The following is a 25,642-nucleotide window of genomic DNA, read 5'->3' on the forward strand; positions in this document are numbered from 1 at the left end:
GTCTCAAGTCCACAAGACTCAGTGGAATTTTAGACCTTAACGCTTGAGAAGAGCATTTGGAGGTATCATAGAAGCAACAGATGGTAAAGACACAACGATGATTGGGGAGATGGGGAGAAACCACAACATCACAGACATTGGACAGTATTGCAGTCAGGAGATACTCAAACCAGCCATAATGTGGGAAGGTTTGACAAGAGAGTCTACAGACCCAGAGTTTTTTTCCAGGCATAATACTACATGACCTGAACGTGACCTAGTTATATTCTTTGCTAAGGATGTGGCATTGGAAGTGGTTCCAAGGCTGGCGGGGACAAGTCGCTGCAGTTCCATGAAGATCTCTCAAAGGTTGAGCTGGTGGAACTGGAGTGGGAGATGGCGGCAGGGAGGAGAGTGGAGATTTTCAACCACATGTGCTTGCCACAGAACAGCTGTTAGAAGTAGCCTTTTTTTTTTTTTTAAAGAAAGAAATGCTTGTCTGTTTATTTTGTATAAACTTTCAGCAAATACTACAAGGAAAAATGTTTGAAACCAAGCATCTCTGCCTTACTATGGTAGAGCTAGGCAGAGATAGTAATGTATCAGATGGGGGAAACAGAACATTTCTGTTATATTGTAACCGTACCCACATAGTAGCCTTTTAATGGAAAAGCCAAAGGTCAAAGTAGCTTATAGCTTTTTTACCCCAACAGCCCTAATGATGAATAAAAATAGAAAGTTCTGAGAACACTCAATGGAACAAGCTGTTCTAGGAGTTGTAAGAGGAAAAGCAGTGTTCAAAGCAACTAGGATGTTGTCAGTGTATGACTGAACTTGAAGGTAAAGCCAAAACAAAAGTGACTACAGTAGGTGTCACTACAGCTAAGCCTCTCCACATCTAGGTGTTTAACTTCCTGGAAACCTTGCTATTGCTGCTGCTGCTGCTGCTGCCACCTCCGTTTTTTGTTACCTAAGAGCAATTTGTTCTCAACTTGTAGCTTCCAAACTTTATGAGTTAAATGACCCTTTCACAGGGGTTGCATATCAGATATTCTGCATATTAGACATTTACAGTTTATAACAAAAGTTACACAATCATGAAATAGCAACAAAATACTTTTATGGTTGAGTGGCCACCACAACATGAGGAGCTGTGTTAAATAGTTGCAGGTTGAGAACCACTGTGTAAGAGTATCATAATTCTGGCAATAAAATGTATTAAAAATTGGAGGGATGGGTCAGTTGGTAAAACAAACTCGGCAGACAGGGGCTGTCTCAGAACTCTGAGTTCAAGGCCAGCCTGGTTGGTGTACAGAGTTCCAGGATAGCCAGGGCTACACAGAGAAATCATGTCTTCAAAAACAAAAACAAAAAAAATCCCCAACATAGGGTTAATATTTTAGTGGATCTAGCTATTCATTCAAATGAGTTAAGCATGTGTCCTCAGCATGAAATCCAATTTATCGATACAGTGTTTCCAATCATGAAATGACACACATTACTAAATGAAACAGTAGCAAGATCAAGTTAAGGCTGCTATTTAGGGGACTTCTAGACACTGGCAAAGCAGTCCTGGGATGAACACCACTATGTAGCTTTGCCTTTCTGCTTGATACAGGAATTTGAAAACAGATTCAAGAGTTCTGAAAAAGAGTATTTGTCAAATTTACAACTCCATTTTCAGTTGACCTGAACATGTTACTTGCCTTTTTTTAATTTGCTTTTGTTCTGTCTTACTCTTTGAGTCAGAGAGGCTGGAAGAGAACTCATGGGAGTCAGTTCTCTCCCACCATTCTTAGGGCTGGTACTCAAACGATCAGGCTTGGCAGAAAGAACCCTTACCTGCTGAGCCATCTTGCTGACCCAGTTCTCTTCTAATGTTCAGATGAAACTTCCTGGGAACAAGTCCCGTGTCTTCGATGTCATGACTTATTCACACCACAGCTTTTGGTATACCTAGTTGCCTATGTGTTACTGAGCAACTGTTTTCGTGGCTGAAACAGTAAATTTAGTACCTAAACTCAGAATTCACATAACTGCAACTAGTTCCACCAAACCAGACACTCCACATTTATGTATTTGCCGCTGCAGCAGGGGTGGGGTGGGGGTGGGAGTGGGTGCACACTGTGCCTTGGCATGCAATGGTGGTCAGAGGACAATGGTTAGAAGTCATGGGTCAACATGTCATCCCAGGAACTAAATGCTGGGTATCAGGCTTGGCAGCATCTCATTGAAATCCAAGTCAGAAACTGATGGATTGGTTTATCAAATACAATGTGAACTATCTATCTAGTTTCATGTTTTTCTCTCTTCTTACATTTATAATGAAAATATTTTTCAACCAATGAAGTTCTATTGCTTAGGCATGTTCGTCTGTCAGGGAATCACACACGAGGGACCTGCTCAACAGTTTTAAGAAAGGTATCTGTCGAGCAGTGATGGCGCACTTGGGAGGCAGAGGCAGGCAGATTTCTGAGTTCAACACCAGCCTGGTCTACAGAGTGCGTTCCAGGACAGCCAGGGCTACACAGAGAAACCCTGTCTCAGAAAAAAAAAAAAAAAAAAAAAAAAAAAAAAAAAAAAAAAAGAAGGAGGAGGAGGAGGAAGAAGAAGAAAAGAAGAAGAAAGAAAGAAATAGAAAAAGGTATCCCTATAACTTTAATTTTTTAAAAGTTTATTTTTAACTTTTTTTTTAAATTTATTTTACACTGTGACTGTTTACAGACACACCAGAAGAGGACATCCAGTCCCATTACAGATGATTGTGAGCCACCATGTGGTTGCTGGGAATTGAACTCAGAGCCATCTCTCCAGCCCCTAAAAGGTTTTTGGTTTTTTTTTTTTTTTTTGGTTTTATTGAGACAGGGTTTCTCTGTATAGCCCTGGCTGTCCTGGAACTCACTCTGTAGACCAGGCTGGCCTCGAACTCAGAAATCTGCCTGCCTCTACTGGGATTAAAAGTGTGCACCACCACCGCCAAGTGGATGTTTCGTTAAAGGGAGCGTGTGAGAGGACATCTGATGAAGGATTTTTCGATAATGACACGCACGCGTCGATCTGCCTTACACTGTATAACTGAGCTGCATTTGTCGGGACTCCATAGAGAGAAACACACTAAAAACCTTCTGGTGGAGTGCTGCAGCTCCTTGCCATTTCTACAGACTCAGGCTGATTGGCAGAGTGATGTCAGCTGAGACAGAGGAAGGTGCTGAGGCTAGACCCTTGGAGGTCACGTGATGTTGGGGGGCTGGGTTATAAATAGGACTTGACAGACAGTGACTGGAGGCTGTGCAAGGCTTGTTGGTCTCCTGTCTTCACTGATCTTTGCTTCACTGAGAAAGGCTCAGCCAAGAACTTGTCCTGAGGTTCCTCCCTGGTCCCTCCTGCTGACTTATGCCAAGGCTGAGGCCTAGTGGTCTCTGTTAGGTAGTGCCACTGCTGCTGACTCGCATTTGCTATCCTGACTCTACCAAACTAGATTGCTGGTGTATCCGTGAAGAGTTTAGGATCTCGCTGCTGTGTTAACCTGTAAACTAAACTGCCAATTTCCAGACCACACAGATGAGAGTTGCTCCAACAAACTATTTCTAAACAGGTCCACTTCCCCCATATCCTTTCTTTCCCACTCCCTCTGGTGGGTGGTGGGCTACAGAAGAGGTTAAAACTTTTAAAAACCATCATTAAAAACAAACTTTTAGCTGGACGGTGGTGGCCCACACCTGTAATCCCAGCACTTTGGGAGACAAAGGCAGGTGGATTTCTGAGTTCGAGGCCAGCCTGGTCTACAGAGTGAGTTCCAGGACAGCCAGGGCTACACAGAGAAACCCTGTCTCAAAAAAACCAAATCCAAAAAAAAAAAAACAAAAAAAAAACAAAAAAAACCAAACAAACAAACAAAAAAAACCCTAACTAACTAACTAAATAAATAAATAAATAAACTTTTAAGGCCGGGTGGCAGTGGCACACGCCTGTAATCCCAGCACTTGGGAGGCAGAGGCAGGCAGATTTCTGAGTTTTTATTGAAACCCCGTCTCAATAAAATCAAACAAAAACAAAAATAACAACAACAACAACAACAAAAAAAAAAACTTTTAGGGGCTAGAGAGATGGCTCTTAGAGTTCAATTCCCAGCAACCACATGGTGGCTCACAACCATCTGTACTGGGATTGGATATCTCAAAAAGCCAAAAAAGAAAAATCCTTTCGCTTGCATCTGCTTCAGTGAAACACCCCTTCACGAGTCTGCCTCAGCCTTTCACCCGTGTTCGCTTCAGGAAAGCACTCCGTCATGTGTTTTCCCCAGCAAAACACCATCCAACATAACCGACTCTCCAAAGGACCCTTAAGTTTCCACTTCATACTCCTTTTCTTTCTCTTTCTTTTTCTTTCTTTCTTTCTTTTTCTTTTTTCTTTCTTTCTGTTTTGCAAAACATTACGCACTTTTTTATTATTAAATGAGAAAACCTCATTTGTCACATCGTCCACATTGCTGGTCAAGAGAAATGCTGCAGTGATGAAGAAAGTCAATGTTGGACCAACCAAAGTCCTCATTTCTACAACATTCATTTACAAAGAAATAATGTTCAACACAGCCCAACACTACATTCTTGGTTTTCATCTTATTGAAGTCCCTCCCCCCCAAATCATCCTCTTATGGGGTAGGTTCACTACATATATTATAGTTCTTTTTTTATAATTCACCCCAAAGTGCATGAGAGGTGTATCACACTAAAATATCTAAAGCTGTGCGGAAATCCTTCCCACATTGTCATCGCCAGTGGGTCACTGCTACTTGTCTCTGTGTCATTCTCAATTGTGGCATACCCCTTTCTTAAAGGGCACACTATTCCACAAGTAGTTGTATATTTAATATTTAATATGTGATCCAAGGCAATTCTTTATTCAGCATTCCCCTGAGAAGGCGAAAGGTCAGTTACTTCTGTACTGAAACACCAATCCATGAATGCAGACAGAATGAATTGCCGTTTCACAAGTATACTTAATTGATTATAATTAAATATAACCAAAAGTAAAATAATTAAAAATAATTAACTATAGTTAAGCAAAAATTGTCAGTTGAGATGCATCTGTAGAATGAATAGATATTTTTGTTTAATTTTAATATATATATTAAATGATGATATATGATATATATGATGAGTACACTGTAGCTGTCTTCAGACACACCGTAGAAGAGAACATCAGATCCCATTACAGATGGTTGTGAGCCACCATGTGGTTGGTGGGAATTAAACTCATGACTTCTGGAAGAGCAGTCAGTGCTCTTAACCTCTGAGCCATCTCTCCAGCCCTTGTTTGTTTGTTTGTTTGTTTGTTTGTTTGACGCAGTGTTTCAACATATCCCTGACTGTCCCAGAACTTACTATGCAGACCAAGCTGGCCTCAAATTCACAGAGATCCACCTGCCTCTGCCTCCTGAGAGCTGGGACTAAAGGTGGGCACAGCTACACCAGCTCTGTGAATAAGATCTTAATGCCAACGGCAGTTTCCTCTTGTGGTTGAATTAAGGCCATGAAAAGAAGCATTTATTTGTTTGTTTTTTTTTCCCAACACAGTTTCTCTGTGTAGCCCTGGCAGTCCTGAAACTCACTTTATAGACCAGGCTGACCTCAAACTCAGGGATCCGCCTGCCTCTGCCTCCCAATTGCTGGGATTACAGGCGTGGCCACCACTGCCCAGCTCTATTTTATTATTTTATGTGTATGAGTATTTTGCCTACATGTATGTATGTGGACCACATTCGTGCCTGGTACCTATGGAGGTCCAATGGGACTGGATTTAAAATATTCTTGAGCTGTCATATGGGTGCTGGGAATTGATCCAGGTCCTCTATAAGACAACAAGTGCTCTGTAACTGCTGAGCTAACTCTCCAGCCTCCAAAAGAAATATTCTAAAGGAGTATAAATGGGAATTTAGAAGGAAAGGAGCAGCCGGGCGATGGTGGCGCACGCCTGTAATCCCAGCACTCTGGGAGGCAGAGGCAGGTGGATTTCTAAGTTCGAGGCCAGCCTGGTCTACAGAGAGAGTTCCAGGACAGCCGGGGCTATACAGAGAAACCCTGTCTCGAAAAAAATAATAATAATAATAAATAAATAAATAAATATTAAAAAAAAAACAGAAGGAAAGGAGCAATGTCTGAAAATCAACACTTACACACACAGACACACACACACACACACAGAGAGAGAGAGAGAGAGAGAGAGAGAGAGAGAGAGAGAGAGAGAGAGAGAGAATATAAGTCAGTAGCACAAAATATTAACATTAGGGAATCCAGAAAATGGACAAATAGCAGTTTTGCCTACTTTAAAGTAAAAGCACTGAAAGAAAACCAGCACTTGAGATCTGAGAGGAAGGTAGCTGTACACTTTCAGATGAAGGTGTACAGAGCACAGCTACAGCCACCAACTGTGCCTGAAGGCGCGTGCGTCCCAACCCAGAGTCTTCTGTGCTGTGTGCTGTGCCAAGAGAGGGAAAGACATTCCTCTTGGTCCTTAGGCTTCTGTCTCCTAGAGGGAACAGCCCAGTAGCCCATCAAGACTGGAATTGTGGTGGTGATGGCTCAAGCCTTTAAGCCTTTAATCCCAGCTTTTGGGAGGCAGAAGAAAGGCAGGTAGATTTCTGTGAGTTTAAGACCAGCTTGGTCCACAGAGCAAGTTCCCAGATAGCCAGGACTACACAGAGAAACCCTGTCTCCAAACAGCCCCCCCCCCAAAACAAAACAAAATAAAACAAAACAAAACTGGAATTGTTTGAGGGTGCCTTATTTGGAAGAAATCACAAGGCATTATCCCACCGCGTCCCAAGCTGACCTCTGACTCTGCCTGCCAAGAGCTGGGACATCTAGGGTGGACCACCGTGCTGAGACACACGGGAAGAGTGCTTATAGCTCCTCTGAGGCCAGGGCACAAGGACAAAGGTGATGGCACCTTTCCCGCACCTGGCTTATAAAGATGATGTCCCCAGGAGCTAAATAGAACTCTTGCTGAATCTGCCATAGCTACGCAGCTGGAGGCTCTCATATTTGTAAACAAGACAGTCAAGGACTCTGGAGAAACATGGCTCCTGTGACACAGCATCCTCTCCATCCCAAGTACAAGTGAAATAATTCCCGGAACCTAAAGCCCAAGGGTATGTGTGTGGGCATCCCATCTCACCCAGAGGAAGACCAGACTTGGTCTTCGTCGGGAAATTTCTCTACACAGTGTCAGAACAGGCTTGGACCTTGTCTTCCACCAACCAAAATGTTTCCCTCAATGAATCCCTAATATTATTTTCACTCAGATATCATACTCAAACTCATGAACTATGGAAGACTAGGCTGTTTCCCGAAACTTGCATTGGCTTGTGTGTGACTTAACTCTGCTTTAGCCCAGATTCACTATACACCCATCTAGATATCCATCATTAATGAGACTGAGACCACAACTGAGACCACAGTGGCAACTGTTGTGACCAGGCCTCCCCGTGGCCACCCTGGTTCCATGATGGATAATACCATTGGGTGTTCTCTTCCATAAAGTGTCAGCCACGCAAATGGGCTTTTGCTGCTGGCTAGACTCTTCATAGCAAGCTGTGACTCACAGAACCTCTCTACCCCACCTGCCCCATCCTGAAGGGGGTGACAGAAGGGAGGTGCTGAGGAAGGAGGTTTGCAGTGTGTTCTAAGTGAGGGCCTAACACTTTGCTCGACAAATGCCAGACTACTAACATTTTCGTTAGGCACTATGATTTATAGTTTGAAACGTGATGGTTGATTACACAGGAGGAACAGGAGGGGTAGACAGCCTCAGGACAGACATGTGGTACAATGGCAAGAAACGCACAGATTTGGGGGTGTGGGATTTGGGGGTGAGGGAAATGGCATTTGGTTTTAAGACCCTCTTTAACGCCAAAGAGGAAAGGAGGGACAGGGGACCACTAATTGACCCACATCATACTCAAAGGGCTTCTGACTTTTCACCCTGAGGGGCAGGTCAACTCCACCTTCCCAAGATTTTCCAGATGAGAAAACTGAAACAGAAAAGACAGCACGAGGAAAGCCACCTGGTGTAAAGAGGAGTAAAGAGGAGGTGGCAGTCTGTCTCCGTCCATCCTTCAGACACGCCCGGAAGCTAAGCTTCAACCGGCTAGTTGAGGAGTCCCTTCTGGAGCCTCATTAAAGATGAAGGAAATCCAAGCTGTGAAATGCCCTGGCCTCTGCCCGCCACCTGTGTGTGTCCACAAGTTACAGGCAAGCAGCAAAGGGGCAGAGGCAACCAACTCCCACTTCCCAGGAGGAAAGAAAGCTGGATTTGGAGATGCCCCTCACCACCACACATCTTCCACAGCACGGAGGTGGAACGTGGCTCCCTGGCAAGGGTAGGCCCACCCACCTTCAAAGCCTGGACAACGGGGCCTCCTGCTTGAGGCTAGCAAATACTCCTAGCTCTTGGCCTCAGGGTCCTATGTCAACACCCAGTAACTGGTCATCTTCAAGCAGAGCACTGCAGCAGGCGAACAGAGACCTCTGTGGGAATGCCACATAGGTCGGTGATAACTGACAGGCTCGCCTGACCTGGAATCTCCTCCCTGGACACAGTCCCACCTATGTAACCAGAGACTGGACTTTTCTTCCTTAGGATGGGTTCCTAGCTGCCCAGCTCAGAGCACCAGGATAAAGTGGACTAGGCGGTAGCAGACGCAGGTGTATCTGCCAGGAGAAGCGCCACAGACCCCTTCCCTTCCTATTGTACAAAAGGGGCGGGGAAGCACACATGTCTGACAGATTAAGGATGACAATGACTCTCAGAATGCCGGGAAAGGTTCACAGGACGTCATAGTGAACAGTTCCCGTGAGAGAAAGCCAGATGTCCCTTAGGAAACAAGGTGCTAAGAGGGTCGGGAGCCTCTAAGTAGAACCTAGAAGTAGAATCTTCCTCAGGAGAGATAACAGTCAGGAGGCACCCTTTGCTCTCACTGGACAGGCCTCTGACGTTTCTCAGCAGTTGTAAGGGTGTTCTAGACAGGAGCAAAGCTATCCCTATGGAAGGACTGGTCTTAAAGGCCTGGAGGGCTCTGTGCCATAGGAGAGTGACTCCCCCACTTTCTCGGTGTCACAGCCAGGCTCCTCTGCCTAAGGAGTCCTACAACGGGGCACAGGCAGCATTTCGATCCCTTATAGCAGCACACCCAATAAACAGCCAGGTACACACACTCCAAGTCTCAGCAAGCACCTGAGGAGTAAGAGTCCTGGTGGACACTGGTCAATTCCTTCTGGCCTGAAGAGTCAGAGAGGCCCGGAGGACGCACTCGGGGTCTTCAGGGCAGAATGCACATCTGGTGGGCAAGGCCAGCAGGCGACAGCCGGAGGGGCAGACACGGTGCCTGGCGTTCTCCTCAGTGTTCTAGGCATCCATGTCTAGACCAGGTTCCTGGAACAGTGACTGCTTCCTCAAGGTGAGCCGGGCACACTTGGGGCACGTGGTTGAGTTGTCGTAATAACAGTCCCTGAGGTGAGAAAGACAGGCTGGGTTCTGCCCGGAAGAATTTCCTCCCTAGGCCAGCTCTCAATATCTTCCTATGAGTCCGGAGAGGACCACTACCACAGGACAGAATAGGCGTCCAAGTGTGATTTACTACAAAACATGGTACCTAGCTGCTGGCTTCTTCTACTAAAGAGCCAGGCCACCAGAGTCCTACACACAGGCCCCAAGCCCTTGTAATCTGTATATGTGTGTACCTGCTCATGCAAAGGCACACATGTGCCATGACGCAACTATGGAAAACAGCAACAACTTGCAGGAGGTGGCTCTCTCTCCATATGGGTCGCAGGGATCGAACTTGAGTAACCGGGCTGAGTTAGCAGCAAGCTCCTTTACCTGCTGAGCCATCTTGTCTGCCCTCTAGCTCTCTTATTCAGCCATGACCATAACTTATCAACACTAGGAAGTTTTCTTCCCTTGTTTCTCATACTGTGTGTCAAAGTATAGCACGGCTCTACAGACTTTTTTATTACTCTGATTTAATTTTATTTTTCTATTCAAGCATGGAGGTAAAGCTTGGACCCACCTGGTCTATACTGAGCCAGAATGAGTAACTTTAAGGTAGACACAGAACTAAGCAGTGAGGGGACCCTGTGAGCAACTCTGGGCCAAGAGGGCTTGAGAGGCTGGCTGGGATAAGTTAGGCTGCAGCGGCAGCACAGGCAGGTGTGCATTCCTAATGCAACTTCCAAGCTGGCATCAAACTTGCAATGTAGCTTAGGATGACTGAACTTCGATCCTGCTGCTTCTGCATCTCAAGTGCTAAGGTTACAGGGGTTGGGGTCGGGTGGGGTGGGTGGGGAGTGGGGGGAAGGAGAGAAAAGGGATGAGAACCTGTCGGAGGGCAGACCGAGAGGGAAATAACAACTGGACTGTAAAAAAAGATTTAATAATAATAAGAAGAAGAAGACGAAGAAGGCTGGAGAGATGGCGCAGAGGTTAAGAGCACCGGCTGCCCTTCCGGAGGTCCAGAGTTCAATTCCCAGCAACCACATGGTGGCTCACAACCATCTATAATAAGATCTGATGCCCTCTTTTGGCCTGCAGGCCTATATATAGGCAGAAAGCTATATGATATATACTAAATAAATAAATAATAATAAATTATGACTTATGCAAAAAGATTACAGGTGTTTACCACTAGGCCTACCTCTATTCTGTGCTAGAAATCAGACCCAAGATTTCATGTAAATTAGGTTGCATTCCCAGCCCCTTAATAGAACTTTTAGTTTAGACACAGACATCAGGGCCTAACTCACTAAAAGACTCTGAAAGAAAGACAGCAAAAGCCCGAGATGTCTGTCCATCTCTCAAGGGCAGCAGTGCCAGGTTCCACCAGACCAGCGGCAGCCAAGGACAGGGAAGGCATTCTGCTTCTAAAGTGGTGAGGAGCCTTAGCACCTAGCCTGAGGGTGAGCTGCAGGCCTCACCCACCTGTGGAAGACGGCGGAACAGTCACTGCACACGGATGTGTGGCTGTCGAACGGGAACAGCACGTCACCTTCTTTGCAGAGTTCACAGACGAACCCCTTGGCTTGGCAGCGCTGTGGAAAACGGAATCGGGGTGATGACTGGCAGGGAAGTGCCAACTCAGGCCGGGAATACATTCGCTGGCCAATCCTGGCCCTCGGGACTGGCGGATAGAACAGCTTAGAGTCTCCTCTAGACAGAGCCGCCACTGAAGAGGGGACACGCGCCTCGTGAGGAGGGGACGGGGACACGCGCCTCGTGAGGAGGGGACGGATGGGGACACACGCCTCGTGAGGAGGGGACGGGGACACGCACCTCGTGAGGAGGGGACGGGGACACGCACCTCGTGAGGAGGGGACGGGGACACGCGCCTCATGAGGAGGGGACAGGGACACGCACCTCGCAGTCCAGCTTGATGTGCTTGGCGAAGAGTGTGTGGACCTCAGTCAGCGAGCAGCTCAGGCGGCCCATGTGCACGTCCAAGAGGTCCTGGATGGAGTACATCTCATCGTTCTCCACAAAATGCTGTCTGTCTTGCAGCTGCCAAGACCCAGCAGGTGTTACCACAAAGGCAGAGCAAGATCCCCCCCCCAGTCCCCACCCAGGGCCACTCCGGTTGTCAGGGCCCAGGGTTCTTGTAGAAACCACAAGTTACATAGGGTGTTCATTGAAGGACCTCAAGATTCCGGAGAAGCCAGAGGGAAGATATGGCCAGGGCAACATCTCCCCCGCACGCCCTTTCACACACCTGTAATGCTCCTCGAGCCACAGTGGCTGCTCAGGGCTCCCCACCCTTTGCCCCTCCCCCGCCATCCATGCCTCCTCCTGGTCCTGCTCTGTTTAAAATCTTCCTGTTGTTTACTCCCCTGCCCTGCTTGCTTCTGTACACAGCAGTCAGACGGTGACACAGTGCCTATATCCCTTGCCTTCCCAGCCCTCTGGCCACTCTCCGAGGGGCAGTTCTGCTCACTGTTCCCATAATTTAGACCGTTGTCCTAGATCACTTATTGAGCAAAGCAGGAGGCCAGTCTTAAAACTAGTATTTTGGCCAGGCATGTTGGTACATGCTTTTAATCCCAGCAAATGGAGGGCAGAGGGAGGTAGATCTCAGAGTTTGACACCGGTCTGGTCAACAGAGTGAGTTCCAAGACAACCACGGCTACACAGAGCAACCTTGTCTCAAAAAAGGTAAACAGAAGGGCTGGAGAGATGGCTCCGAGGTTAAGAACACAGACTGTTTTTCTGAAGGTCTTGAGTTCAAATCCCAGTAACCACATGGCCACTTAGAACCATCTGTAATGAGATCTGAAGCCCTCTTCTGGAGTGTCTGAAGCTACAGTGTACTTACATACAATAAATAAATCTTAAGAACAAAAACAAAAAAAACAAAAACAAAAAATACCTTGTATATTGTTCCTTATGCCTGAGGAGGCTAAGATCAAAACCACCTAAGGCAAAACACTGTAATTGTTTATTGTTGTCTATTGTCAGAAAACTGAGATCCTCAGAGAACACTGCTATTGTGTAGACTATCTGTCAGTTTATTACAGATGTGACACTCCCAGACGACAGCCTGCTAGAAGTATAGTGTATCCACAGGGTTATCTGAGGAATCTGAGCATGAAGTACTCCGCCCCCCTGGCCACCTGGGACTGGTCCCTCTAGCAGTCTGACCTGCAGCAGCAGTCGCGCCTCCATAGCCTCCTTACAGGTGATGAAGTATGGCTTCATGAGCAGGATGTCCTGGCGCAGCTTCTGTGGACTCAGACAAAGGGTGGGCATATCAGCCGTGGCACACTGGTGGCACCGCAGCCGGTTCTGCAAGGCTAAGGGGCTGCTTCTATCCAACCTCAAGTGCACATCAGTTTTGGGGCTACATAGGAACTTGGGCTCAGCCGGGCAGTGGTGGCGCACGCCTGTAATCCCAGCACTCTGGGAGGCAGAGGCAGGTGGATTTCTGAGTTCGAGGCCAGCCTGGTCTACAGAGTGAGTTCCAGGACAGCCAGGACTATACAGAGAAATCCTGTCTCGAAAAAACGAAATCAAAAAAAAAAAAAAAAAAGAAAAAGAAAAAAAAAGAAAAAAGAAAAGAAATGGTAGGGTGCCTCATCTTTGCGATGTTAGCATTAGGGAGCTGGGGCAGGAGGGTCACCAGTTCAAGGTCAGCCTGAGCTACATAGTCAGAGCTTGTCAGAAAGTGTATGTGTAGCCGGGCAGTGGTGGCCCACACCTGTAATCCCAGCACCCTACCTTTTCAATGAGATTATTAGGGAACTTAACACTGTCTCTGGTTTTAACAAAGTTGACCCAACAGATAGCTAAGAGTCCAGTGAAAGAAGTGCATCTCCCACAGGGAGACCAACCCTTCGGGGACCCTAACCACGCCCCGGCCTCACCCTGATCTCCACCAGCTCTTCCACATAGTTAAACAGCAGAGGGTTAATCTCCCGGAGCCGGAGCACTGGCCGAGACACCATCAGTGCCAGGTAGCGCATGCTGCAGCGAGACACCTGCAGGGCAGATCGCTGAGTGGCAGCTTGCAGAGCTAGGGCAGGCCATGCCCACCTTCTCTCTGCCCCCCCATCCTGTTGCAAGATATTTCCTATCCATTCACGTGGAGGCAGTGAGAGGCCCGTGATTGGAGGGGAGAGAGGAGGAGGAGCTAAGGGAAGGAGGGGCGGAGAGAGAAGGAGCCAGGGAGTTGCTCCAGGGAGAGGAGGACTCGTAGATCCAGATGGCGTCAGATGTGTTTCTGGTGTGCTGAGAGGTCAGAAACAATGGGATAAAACTTTATCATTGTAATTTGGCTTTATGTAATTGGGAGTTTCATATACATAAATATATTTGGTTAACTACTCAAGTTTAAGAGTCACGCTTTGCCGGATACTTGGAAGGAGTGGGTGCCAGGCAGGAGAAAGACCCACGGGGACTCGGCGCTGAGGCCTGGCGGGGCGGTGCTATACTTTAATCATTTCCCACTACACCACCCCACCCCCGCCACCCACCATCACCTCTCGGAACCCAACCTTGCGTGGCTCAAAGTCCCAGTTGTGCACCACTCTCGCGGGGATGACAGCCAGGTCGTTCCAGTGGCAGTGGCTGCAGTAGTACTGGCCGGTGTAGTCACACTGCCGGGCCTCGCTGGGCACGCCGCCTGTGGGGACCAGGTTGTGACAAGGTCAGGGCAGCCATCATAGTCCATCTTCCCTCACCCGGGCTGCAGGAGAGAGCAAGCCGTGCTAGGTAGGGGTTCTCCTCACGAGACTTCAGGCCACCCCAGTGCCTCAGCACCCTGTCTACTCATCAGCAAAATGAGACAACAGAATAGTAAGACCGAAAGAACCCCAGAAGGGACCCCGTAAGTTAATAGTAGTTACAGTTGCCATCTCTAGAATGTGACTGTTGAGGGCTGGAGAGATGGCTCAGTGGTTAATACGGACTGACTGCTCTTACAGAGGTCCTGGGTTCAAGTCCCAGCAACCACATGGTGGCTCACAACCATCTGTAATGAGATCTGATGCCCTCTTCTAGTGTGTCTAAAGACAGCTACAGTGTACTCACATATATAAGATAAATAAAGATTTAAAAAAAAAAAAAAAAAAACCCAGGCAGTGGTGGCACACACCTTTAATCCCAGCACTTGGGAGGCAAAGGCAAAGGCAGGCGGATTTTTGTGTTCCAGGCCAGCCTGTCTACAGAGTGAGTTTCAGGACGGCCAAGGCTACACAGAGAAACCCTGTCTCAAAAAACCAACCCCCCCCACAAAAAAAAAGTAGTACATGACTGTTGTATTCCTGTTTCCTGTTTTCCTCTGGACCCTGTCTCTGTGGGCTTTCCTTGATAGTGGTAACACAAAGACAAAGACACTGTAGTCAGAGATCAGAGACCAGCCCTGGAGAGACCTAGACAAGTCAAGAAACAGCCAGAAACAGCCTGTTCCTATAAGGATTGAAAGAATGCTAGTAACACTCCTGTGTCATACCCCAAAAACAAGGTGCATGGCCCGCGCTGGGCCCAGGCCCTTCCGCAGCTGCTGTGGTAGAGCTTTCTCACACACCCACCAGGAGCCTTTCCTGGCTCGGTTCTTGCCCAGCACGGAAGGGGAGCCCCATCTTTCACTCACGCAGAGAGATAGGAGCGCGGCACTCGGCGCAGCGGTAGTCCTGGCTGTCCAGACCGGTCTCGGGGCAGATGTTTAGCTCGTACTCAGCCTGGTGACTGACCTTGGAGCTGACACATGGTTTGGAGATGAGGTTCAGGCACTTGCTGTGACAGCGGTAATAACACCCTGCGGTAGGAAATACCCGTCTCTCTCAAAAGTTGTACGGATCACAGCGGCCTAGGAGGACCTTCAGCTGGACTGCTCCACACATACACACACACCCCCACACATACACACACACCACACCCATGAGCTTCCCTGCAGTGTCCATATTAACTCAGGACTTTCTCCCAGAACTGCTGTGTGGCTTAGCATCTCAAAGAACAGAGTCTGGACATTTCTTCTCTCACCCACTTCTAACCTAAACCTTTGTCAGAGACAACCCTCTCTTCCTTTCTGCTCGGCTTAGCAACTTAGAGTCTAAGTATCCAGCACGCATGGTCCTCACTGCACACAGAGAAATGCCCTTGGTCACCCCTGAATGTACCTCTATTACATTACCCTTAGACACGGTGCTTCTCCTCAAAGGCAGTGGACACATATCAACCACAGGGCCTTTGCACATACAATTCCTCCATACCACATCCTTCCTCTTTAGATATACTCCTAGCTTGTGCCCTGAGCTCCAGGGCCCCCTATACCCTATAAACATTATCCCCTTTACATTTTCCTTTACCAGTACCACCCAACATACCATAGCATCTCCTAATCTGGCTTCCCATACAAGGCAGTACCACCCTTCTGCAGTATTCTCTCTGCACGATTCAATTCTGTAGCCACCAGCCTCACGCGGCTTTTCTACTGAAAAGTAGATGATGAAACTAAACTACCAATTTGACTCCTGTGAATATAAATTTTAAAACCCTTCCGTGATTCATCACCACTACACTAAAACAGCTCAGATCTAGATACAAGGCCAGTAGGGCGGGCGTGTTGGTCTCTGCTGGTCCTCGACGACGATGCCTGGTCCTCTGGACACACGACCTAACTCACAGGCATGCGACCCACGCCTGGGGGCAGGGCTTATATAGGAGCAGGTCTGCGTCGTGCCCACCTGTGCAGGTGTACCAGGTCTGGATGAGGCCCCAGATGATGGTATTGCACTTGTCGCAGGTTTGTTTGACGCTCTTGCTCTTCTCCTTGTAGAAGCGATGCTCTAGGAGAACCCGGATGTTGGGTTCCTCCTCGTTGGGGTCCTGTAAGGGAAATGCAATGGAAAAGACATAGTTGCGATCAGGGGCGGCTCCTTCCCATCACTCGGGATCCTCAGCACACACCTTCCAGGACCTGCCTGTCGCAGGATTTTGAGTTCCAGCCCAGTGCACGTTCCCATTCTCTCCTTAGCAACAGAACTGTAGTTAGGCACCAGCCCTTAGGAACACAGACAACGTTTCCCAGCTCCTTAGCATCCACATGCTGTACGGACCCAAGGGACCTGTGAGCAGGGTGGAGGTTGCCTCTGCCCCTCCGCTTGCTACAGTGGGGTGACCTTGGACTCCCTTCAGGATCCGCCAGAGTAACAAAAAGATGACCAAGGGCCCTAACACTTCCTGGACGTCGCCTAGACGAACTGTATGCTTTTCTCTCATAAGGAAAATTGCATGCGTATGTCCCTAAACTACTGTATCTTGGGATATGTTTGCTACTATGTGTCCTTACCCATTTTCTATTTTATTTTATTTTTATTTTAAAAATATTTATTAGCCAGGAGGTGGTGGCACACGCCTGTAATCCCAGCACTCTGGGAGGCAGAGGCAGGCGGATTTCTGAGTTCGAGGCCAGCCTGGTCTACAGAGTGAGCTCCAGGACAGCCAGGACTACACAGAGAAACCTTGTCTCAAAAACAAACAAACAAACAAACAAACAAAAACAATAATTATTTATTTATTTAATGTTTGTGAGTACACTGTAGCTGTTTTCAGACACACCAGAAGAGGGAATCTGTTCCAATTTATGGATGGTTGTGAGCCACCATGTGGTTGCTGGGATTTGAACTCAGGACCTCTGGAAGAGCAGTCAGTGCTCTTCACGCCTGAGCCAGCCCTCCAGCCCCACCTCCCTGTACCCATTTTCTAATGAATATTCCACTATAAACGCCCAGAGGCTCAGAGTCAGGCTCAGAGTCCGTACATGAGACACAGTGACGACAGTCAAGCCAAGAGACACGGGCTTGGACTGCATCCCGGATTTGTGTGGGTTTTGGATCTACGATCTACAATACACTGCCTCCGTCCATTGACACCTTCAGGCGATCTCCCCTCCTAGATCGCACAACTCAAAGAAGAATTGTGTCAACACCTTTGTTTCAGTGGGTAGCCACAAAACTATGCCATGGTTGTGATGGTTTCAAAGACAAACACATAATCCAGGTATAACCAATCACTGTGAATGTTCCCTAAACTCGTCACCCAAGCCTGACTGACCCAATCAGCCATGACTGACCCGAGAAAGGTAAACTTGCGGAAAGACAGCTATCAGTGGCTGACATCATTTTCGCCACCTCTGAGTGCCTTCCTTAAGACACCAACACAAACCAGAGCAAAAGAATACAGGATTCCCAGCCGGGGAGTGGTGGCGCACGCCTATAATCCCAGCACTCGGGAGGCGGAGGCAGGCGGATTTCTGAGTTCTAGGATAGCCTGGTCTACAGAGTGAGTTCCAAGACAGCCAGGGCTACACAGAGAAAACCTGTCTCAAAAAAAAAAAAAAAAGAATACAGGATTCCCCACAACCTTAGCAGCCCCCACCCCCACCCCCAAATGGTCAACAAAACATGCTTTCTTCCTTTGCCTTTAAGGGCCCTAGAATTGGGTTTCTAACCCTCACAATCAAGAGGAAGGGCTGTACTGGGCTGGAGAGATGGCTCAGCAGTTAATGCTGACTGCTCTTCCAAAGGTCCTGAGTTCAAATCTCAGCAGCCATATGGTGGCTCACAACCATGAGATCTGACACCCTCTTCTGGTGTCTAAAGACAGCTACAGTGTACTTACATATAATAAATAAAGAGGGGCCATATTGTCAGGAAAGTAACTAGCATAACCTTTCACCCTGCTTTGCTGTCCCTACCTCAGCCTCTCAGAGAACACAGAGGACTAGCCCTGGAAGGAGCCAAAGGCTCCCTGTCGTCCTGCCTCCATGCCATGCCCGAGCACCTCTGCGGCGGGGCAGGCCAGAACCCACCTTCAGCTCCTGGAGTTTCAGCCGGAGGTGGATCAGCCTCACCACGGCGTCCTTCTGCTTCTCCGACTGCTCCGGCAGCTCCAGGATCACCTGCTTGCATTCTTCGATGGCCTGCCGCAGCTGCTGCACATCAGAGGCCAGGAAGAGACCCTGCCCGGGTTGGAAGGCAGCAGTCAAATGAGCGCCTGGAAGCGCCTCCCCATGGAAGGCAGGCCTGTCCTCACGAGGAGAGGAGTTAGGCATCGAGCAGACCTCAGCTCCCTCACCTGGAGGAAGGCTTGCTCAAGGCCTAGAGAGTTAGCGACACATAAGGACCCACTCACGTCGATCTCGGACTGTGAGGCCAGCCTGGTCTACAGAGTGAGCTCAAGGCCAGCCTGGGCTACACAGAGAGACTCTGTCTTAAGGGGTGACTTCTAAGGCTGGGAGTATCACTTAAATAAGCAAAATTTGGTAAGTAGCATGCTTAGCTAACAACGTCAGAGGCCCTAACGTCACAAACATAGATACACACCTCGTCTTTAGAAATCCAAATCCAATACCTTTTTTACTCTTGCTGTTTCATCTCTAAAAAGGATGAGAAAATGAGGAAGAAGCGTCTGGCTTAACGGCTAAGAGGCCAGTGAAGCAACAGAATGGCACAGTCACGCCCGACTCAGCACCTCTGTGCTTTCTCATACCCAGACGCTCAGTCTAGCTGAGGTCCCACACCCAGAACACTCTGCTTCCACTGAGAGACAGGCTCAGATCTCAGAGCCAGGGAGGTCAGCTGACTCTGTCCTCAGGAGACACCCTCCTTCCATAAGATGGGCTCTCTAAAGACGCGTGAGAGCATCTGCACCAGGAGCAACCTGCAAGTCTTGTCATGAGAATAACCCCTACAGGGCCCAGACTCCAAGCCTTACCACAGGGCGGGAAAAGTGGTCCTCAGACAGGCCGAGATCCATCACGCGCTCCGAGTAGCGGAACTCGGGCTCCCCAGCGGGCAGCTCAGGCAAAGTCTCTGGAGTAAGAGGACAGGCATGAAGGGTGGTAAACAGTCCACCCGCTATCTCCTCACCTAGGGAAGCAGCTGGGAGGATAGGATTGAGCCGGGGGTGTTGGGAAGCCCACAAAAATGAGGTCCTGGGAAAAGCTAGGTGTCACTCAGCTGCCTGTAAAGGGCTCTGTCTCACTGTGAAGACCAGAAAGCACAAGTCAAAATTGCAAGTGTTATTCCAGTCTCTGATCCCCTGTAAAAAGTCTGACTCTTGTGTGTGCTTTGTTTAAAGAATAAAAACAAGCCGGGCAGTGGTGGCGCACGCCTTTAATCCCAGCACTTGGGAGACTGAGACAGGTGGATTTCTGAGTTCAAGGCCAGCCTGGTCTACACAATGAGTTTCAGGACAGCCAGGGTTATACGGAGAAACCCTGTCTCAAAAAATTAAAAAGATTTGTGAATACTCAGAAGTGCTCAGAGCGGTCTACAAGAAAGCATTATAGAAACGTCCCAAACTGGGTATGGCCACACTCGCCTGTAAACCTAGCAGCTGGGAGTGGAGACTGAATCACCAGTCTCAGTTTGAGGTCAGCCTTGGCTACATAGATGGACCCAGTCTCTAAATAAATAAAGAAACAAAGAAACAAACCCAATTTCTAAGGCAGATGTTTCCTGACTAGACTGAAGAAAACCCACTGACTGGTTACATCACAGCCACCCCAACAGCCACCCTGGTCCCAAGAACTCCCCAACTCTCCTACCCAGAATCCATGCCCTACCTTTCTGATCTCAAGGTGAGGTCTATCCACAGACATCGCAGCCATAGACTCTTCGCCCTCCATCTCAGCTCTGAGTTTGCTCCAAGAGTTCACTAAGCACCTACTGTGCGAGGCCCTGGGACTCGACAGTGATTCTCCACCATCAGATCCCTGCCTCTAGACCAGTGGTTCTCAACCTTTTAATGCCACAACCCTTTGATGCAGCCTCTCATGCTGTGTAGACGTCTATCCTCAACCATAAAATTACTTCCTTATTACTTCTTTTTTTTTTTTCCTTTTCGAGACAGGGTTTCTCTGTGTAGCCCTGGCTGTCCTGGAACTCAAGCTGTAGACCAGGCTGGCCTTGAACTCAGAAATCCACCTGCCTCTGACTCCCAAGCGCCAGGATTAAAGGTGTGTGCCACCACCACCCAAGGCTCATAAAATTACTTTCAATGCTACTTCATAACTGTAATTTTGCTGTTATAAACCATAATATAAATATCTGAATTTGCCATGAAAGGGTTACACAAACCCCCAGGGGGTTGAGACCCACAGGTTGAGAACCCCCGTTCTTGAGTGTTCATTCTGATAAGGAAGACAAGAGAAAACCTCAGAGCACATGGAATGTGGCTATGCCCACCCACAGGAAGTGCCAGGGGCAGGAAGAGTGACGGGGCTGAGCTAAGGTGTCCGACAGTCTACACAGCCCTCACCCTGCACCGAAGCTCACCTTCAGAATTGACGTCTTGGGCCTTCTCACTGGGCTCCCGGTCATGATGCCTCGGAGTGAGCTGCTTGTTGAAGGGGTTGAGGTGGGCCTGCCGGAACCGAACCAACTTCTCATCATATTCCATAGCATCCCACCTGCAGGGCCCAGCACAGCTGGCATGAGTGTCCGGGCTCATCGTAGCTCAGGCCCTGTCCCTCTCACTTCCCAGAGGCTGGGAACATGGGGCAGTGCAGAGCAGCCCCCAAAGCAGCTTCAATCCTTACCCTCCCTCGAAGCCAACACCGCTACTCTAGTCATGCTCCCCCCAGCAGTGTTTTCTCAGAAGAACCCCCCAGTGATAAGGGCTAGCCCAGGGGTACAGGCTTATCCCAGGGTGTCTGACAGGAAGTCTGGAATCCAAGGCCCTGGAGCTCCTCAGCAGGCTCGCTGCTAGGCCCCAAGAGGGCAGATTCCTCACTTGGCCCCAGTCTAGTCAGGCCATCGCTGCCTACTTCTATGAGCCACACCTGTTGGAAATGGATCTTCCTTCCTGTCCCATTACTTGACATGTTCCCTACAAAACAGAACGCCCCAAAATACCATCCTCGTTAGAGCGTTCCCCGGGGAAGTCTCTGGAGTTAAATCCAGAGAATCCAGTTAGATCTGTCTGCAGGGTGACCTAGGCCCTTCCCTGGCCCCAGCAGTGCAGCTAGGTTCTAATGACATGGTACCTCTCAGGCTTGAGTTCCAGTCCTACGTCACGACCACATGGCCTGAGTTGTTCCTGTCCTGGCATCCCATGTAGCAGAAGTGTTACACTTGTCAGAAGATCACCAGACACTCTTTCCCCTCCCTAGGGCTCAGCCCACAATGGGAACACCAAGCCTGTGGCTCCTGGCTGAAGGGAGGGGCTGTCTGTGTCTGAATAAACCCTGAGCAGTAGGAAAGCAGTTCTCCGCTTATCTAGTCAGGCCACATTCCATAGCTTCTCTCGGCCTCTGTTTCCTCATCCAGAGGCAGGTCACTGTGGGTAAAATTGGTTCATAGACCCTGAACACAAAATAAACTCTGTATAAGCCAGGTGTGGTGTTGCATGCATTTAATCCCAGCACTCAGGAGGCAGAAGCAGGCACAGCTCTGAGTCTACAGAGCAAACCCTGCCTTGAAAACAAACAACAAGGTGGTGGTGCACGCCTGTATCCCAGCACTTTGGGAGGCAGAGGCAGAAAGATTTCTGAGTTTGAGGCCAGCCTGGTCTACAGAGTGAGTTCCGAGACAGCCAGGGCTATACAGAGAAACCCTGTCTCAACAACAACAACAACAAAAAGATGGAGTGGGGGAGACCTGCCAGCTACTGACAAAGACAAAGGGAGATGCAGGTCCCTGGATCAACTTTGGTGGTAAGTCACACTGGGTGGTACAGTCAGGGGTCCCCAACTAATGCCCAGAACCTCCCAGGCAAAGGAGCAGCCAGAGCGCAGGAGACATTAGACCATCTCAGGGCTCGCTCACCCTTTCATCCTGAGGGAGGGCTCATTACTGTTTGTCACATGATTTCCCAGGCTGCCCTGCGCCTAGGTAATAAGACTGTATTCTGATCAATAGAACACAAGCAGAAAGATCACTCAGGGCTTCTCAGAACTGTTCCCCCGCCCTTCCTCCTCTGTCTGGAATGCAGACGTAAAGAGTGAAGCTGACACAGTGGCCTTCAGCTGTGCTAGGCGAGGTGCCCCTCACAAATGGGGACTGCAAAGGACAGATCTAAAGCACTTCCACCCAGGCTCCGGCGCCCACGGCCAGGTTTCAGTCAGGTGAAGCCAAAGCAAACTTGTTCAGACCACTGCTGTGGGAAGGGAGAGCTCCACCCCTTGCAACCAAAATAGATCCTAATAGACCACTCCAGTCACCTCGCAAAGGTGGACAGCCTCAACCTGAACGCTGGCTCTGCCAGCCTCCCAGCCTTTCTCTGCTCCCCATTTCTCACTCAAAAGAGAATATAATAATAGTACCATGTAGGTCTAAGCAGTAATAGAGACACTCATGGGAAAAGAGACAGGCTCTCAGCCCTTAACCCATAGAGTCTGTTACTAACCCAGCTCCCTCCTCTCTCGTTAGCAATCTATGGGACGTGCTCATTACCCACCCTGTTACTGCAAGGGAAAACTCCACCAGGCATAGGATAATGGCAGGAGATCTCCAGGGACAAACTGGCCACTTCTCCCCATCTTACATGGGAAAAAAAAATCCCCTTCAACCATGAGAAAGACATTTCTTTAAATATTACATTCTTGCAAGGCAGTGATGGCGCACGCCTGTAATCCCAGCACTCTGGGAGGCAGAGGCAGGCAGATTTCTGAGTTTGAGGCCAGCCTGGTCTACAGAGTAAGTTCCAGGACAGACAGAAAGAAAGAAAGAAAGAAAGAGAGAGAGAGAGAGAGAGAGAGAGAGAGAGAGAGAGAGAGAGAGAGAGAGAGAAAGAAAGAAAGAAAGAAAGAAAGAAAGAAAGAAAGAAAGAAAGAAAGAAAAAGAAAGAGAAAGAAAGAGAAAGGAAAAGAAAAACCAACCAAACAAAAAGCCAAGCAACCAAAAACCCACAAAATGCCTTCAAATGCCTTCATCCATTTTTCTGTTGGCCGCACGAGCTTCTCAAAACCAGCTGCTCCCTTTCTCTCAAAATCTCTCCTTTGCAGTTAAGACTTCTGCCTCGCATTCACACACAGACAGGCTTCTTTCCTGTCACCACTGGGGCAATCTCCACAGGGGCTGCTATCAGGATTGTTCTGATGATAAACTTCCTTTAAAAAGTCCCAAGAGCAGCGGGGTGGCGCAGGGAAGGCTCAGCTGTCTGTCAGGAAGAGCAGAACTTTCTGCTCTTCCTGAGGACCTGGGTTTGATTCCTGGAACACACACAGCGACTTACAAACATCTTTCACTCCAGTGTCAGGGACACGAGCACCTTTTTTAAAACCTTCTTGGGCACCAAGCATGTAAATGGTCAGCAGACAATTGTGCAACCAACAACACGGGCCAGAATAGTGTGAGCACCTAATATCAGTTACAATTTATTGCTGTCAGCATTACCAGTATTTTTGAGACTCAGGTAACTGTGACTTAAATCTTGTGGTTGGGACCCTTGAGATGGACTCTGTGGGTAAAGGCACTTGGTGCCGAGACAGGCAACCTAAGGTCCTCAGGACCCACATGATGGAAGGAAACAACCGATTCCTGTAAGCTGCCCTCTGACCTCCACATGTGGGCCAGGGACATGCATATGCCCATACACATACACACACAAAGCAAACAAATAAGTAAATATAATTGTAAGAATTTATTAAAAGTAATAAACGAATCCATGTGTGGCCCTGTTCTCTTGCCTGGAAGTTGGGAAGAAGCCAAGACTGAGAGGAAGGACGAGTGTGTGGTGTGGTAACAACAGAAACTGGAGTTGCTGCAGACCAGGCGCTGACACCGTGTGGTGACCGACCCAATCTAAAGGAACTGGGTGGAGCTCGCACCAAGAGCCCCTCCCAGAAGCCTTCCCTGGAAACCTCCTGATGTTTTAGAATATAGTCAGAGGGGCAGGAAGACCTTGGCCAGAACTTGTCCACCACTCTCCTCTGGGCTTCCTTTCCCAGGAAAACGGTTCCCTTATGCCTGTCCTGACTGGCACTGCCACCACCTGACCCAGAACAAAAGCAGGGGATGAATTAAGCAATGGAGCCTTTTGACTGGTCTGCCGAGTTTGTCTGGAACCAGTCTGGAGAACCATCTTGCCCTTTCCACTGAGAACAAATAGACAGCACCCCACCCCAGCCCACGCTGCAGGAAGCAACAGCTGACTTTGGGTATGACACCATCTCCTCTTTCCCCACCGGCCTTACAGAGTCCTCCACCCAGAACCCATGGTTGGCCTCAGGAAAGAGATTGAAGAAAGGAAAACAAAACAAAAGAAAACTCTGTTCCATCAAGCCCCTGCAGAGGCCTCTCCTAAAGCGAAGAACAATTACAACTTGACAACTGAAAAACCTCAGAGAAAAGACCAAGGGTCTGTGGTGCGTCCGGACAGAGTGCTGAGAACAAGAGTCCGCCTCCTTTGTGTTACTCTGGGTTAAGCCACCAAAAAGTGCCAGTCTAAGGGCCACAGGAGGCCCTGGGGAGGGTCAAGGTACACCTGTCTACTCACACGGGTAACAAGGATGGATGGGCGATGCGGGCCAAACAGGAGCAGTGTTAATCATTCTCAACTACCCCAGAAGGCGCTACAAAGCGCGCCTCACATTTCTACTTGCTATAAAGTAAATTCATCCAGAGGATGCGCCTGTCCTCACTGGAGCAGGTCTCCACGACCTTCCCCACCCATTTATTTCATAATTGTGAAACCGGAGGCTCAGAGAAGCTCAACATAGCAGAAGGCAGGTCTCTGCGGGTCCTTGGGCCGGGAGTCCTATACTCAGCCTTTGAAGCCACCCGGTGGTTGGGGGTGGGGGGTCCCCATCTGTGGACGCTAAGCTCTGCCCCACGTTTGGCGGGGACCAATGAGGTCATCAAGGCCTTGCGCACAGCGGAGAGCCAGCAGGCGGCAGCCGGGAGCTGGACGTCTTGCTTGAGGCCTCTGCCAGTTCTGCACCCTGGGTGCGCGGGTCAGAAGCCCGATCCCGGCGTCCGGCCAGGGGCGATTGCATGCTGGGATCTGGACCCTCGCCTGCTTCCCCACCAGACCCACCGGACACCTGCGGAGACAGCTCCGCCGCTTACCTGGCTGCCGCTACATTGTACCGGACCGGCTGGCTACACTGTAGTTCGCCGCCGCTGTCACACTGTACCCGCTCCGACGCCCGCTGCTGCCGCCTCCGGCCGGG

General features: G+C 48.9%; 1 protein-coding gene across 3 annotated transcripts; it reads right to left on the reverse strand.

The window, feature by feature from the left end:
- Positions 1-7,710: 7,710 nt before the first annotated feature.
- Positions 7,711-25,632, reverse strand: Def8 (differentially expressed in FDCP 8 homolog). Of its 3 annotated transcripts, XM_052166662.1 has the most exons (13): positions 25,539-25,589; positions 21,515-21,807; positions 20,805-20,938; positions 19,240-19,337; positions 18,335-18,484; positions 16,209-16,350; positions 15,116-15,280; positions 14,019-14,146; positions 13,389-13,502; positions 12,667-12,747; positions 11,392-11,532; positions 10,957-11,066; positions 7,711-9,487 (listed from the first exon to the last, which is right to left on the reverse strand). In XM_052166662.1, the coding sequence occupies exons 2-13, from the start codon at positions 21,577-21,579 to the stop codon at positions 9,385-9,387; spliced, it is 1,431 nt and encodes a 476-aa protein (XP_052022622.1). In that variant the 5' UTR covers positions 21,580-21,807; positions 25,539-25,589; the 3' UTR covers positions 7,711-9,384. The 3 variants fall into 3 exon arrangements, with proteins under 3 accessions (XP_052022622.1, XP_052022624.1, XP_052022623.1); XM_052166664.1 differs by lacking the exon at positions 21,515-21,807 and having other exon boundaries at positions 25,539-25,632; XM_052166663.1 differs by lacking the exon at positions 21,515-21,807 and having other exon boundaries at positions 20,805-20,892; positions 25,539-25,611.
- Positions 25,633-25,642: the final 10 nt, after the last annotated feature.

The sequence above is a fragment of the Apodemus sylvaticus genome, chromosome 21 (assembly GCF_947179515.1).
Source record: "Apodemus sylvaticus chromosome 21, mApoSyl1.1, whole genome shotgun sequence".
Classification (NCBI taxonomy): Eukaryota; Metazoa; Chordata; class Mammalia; order Rodentia; family Muridae; genus Apodemus; species Apodemus sylvaticus.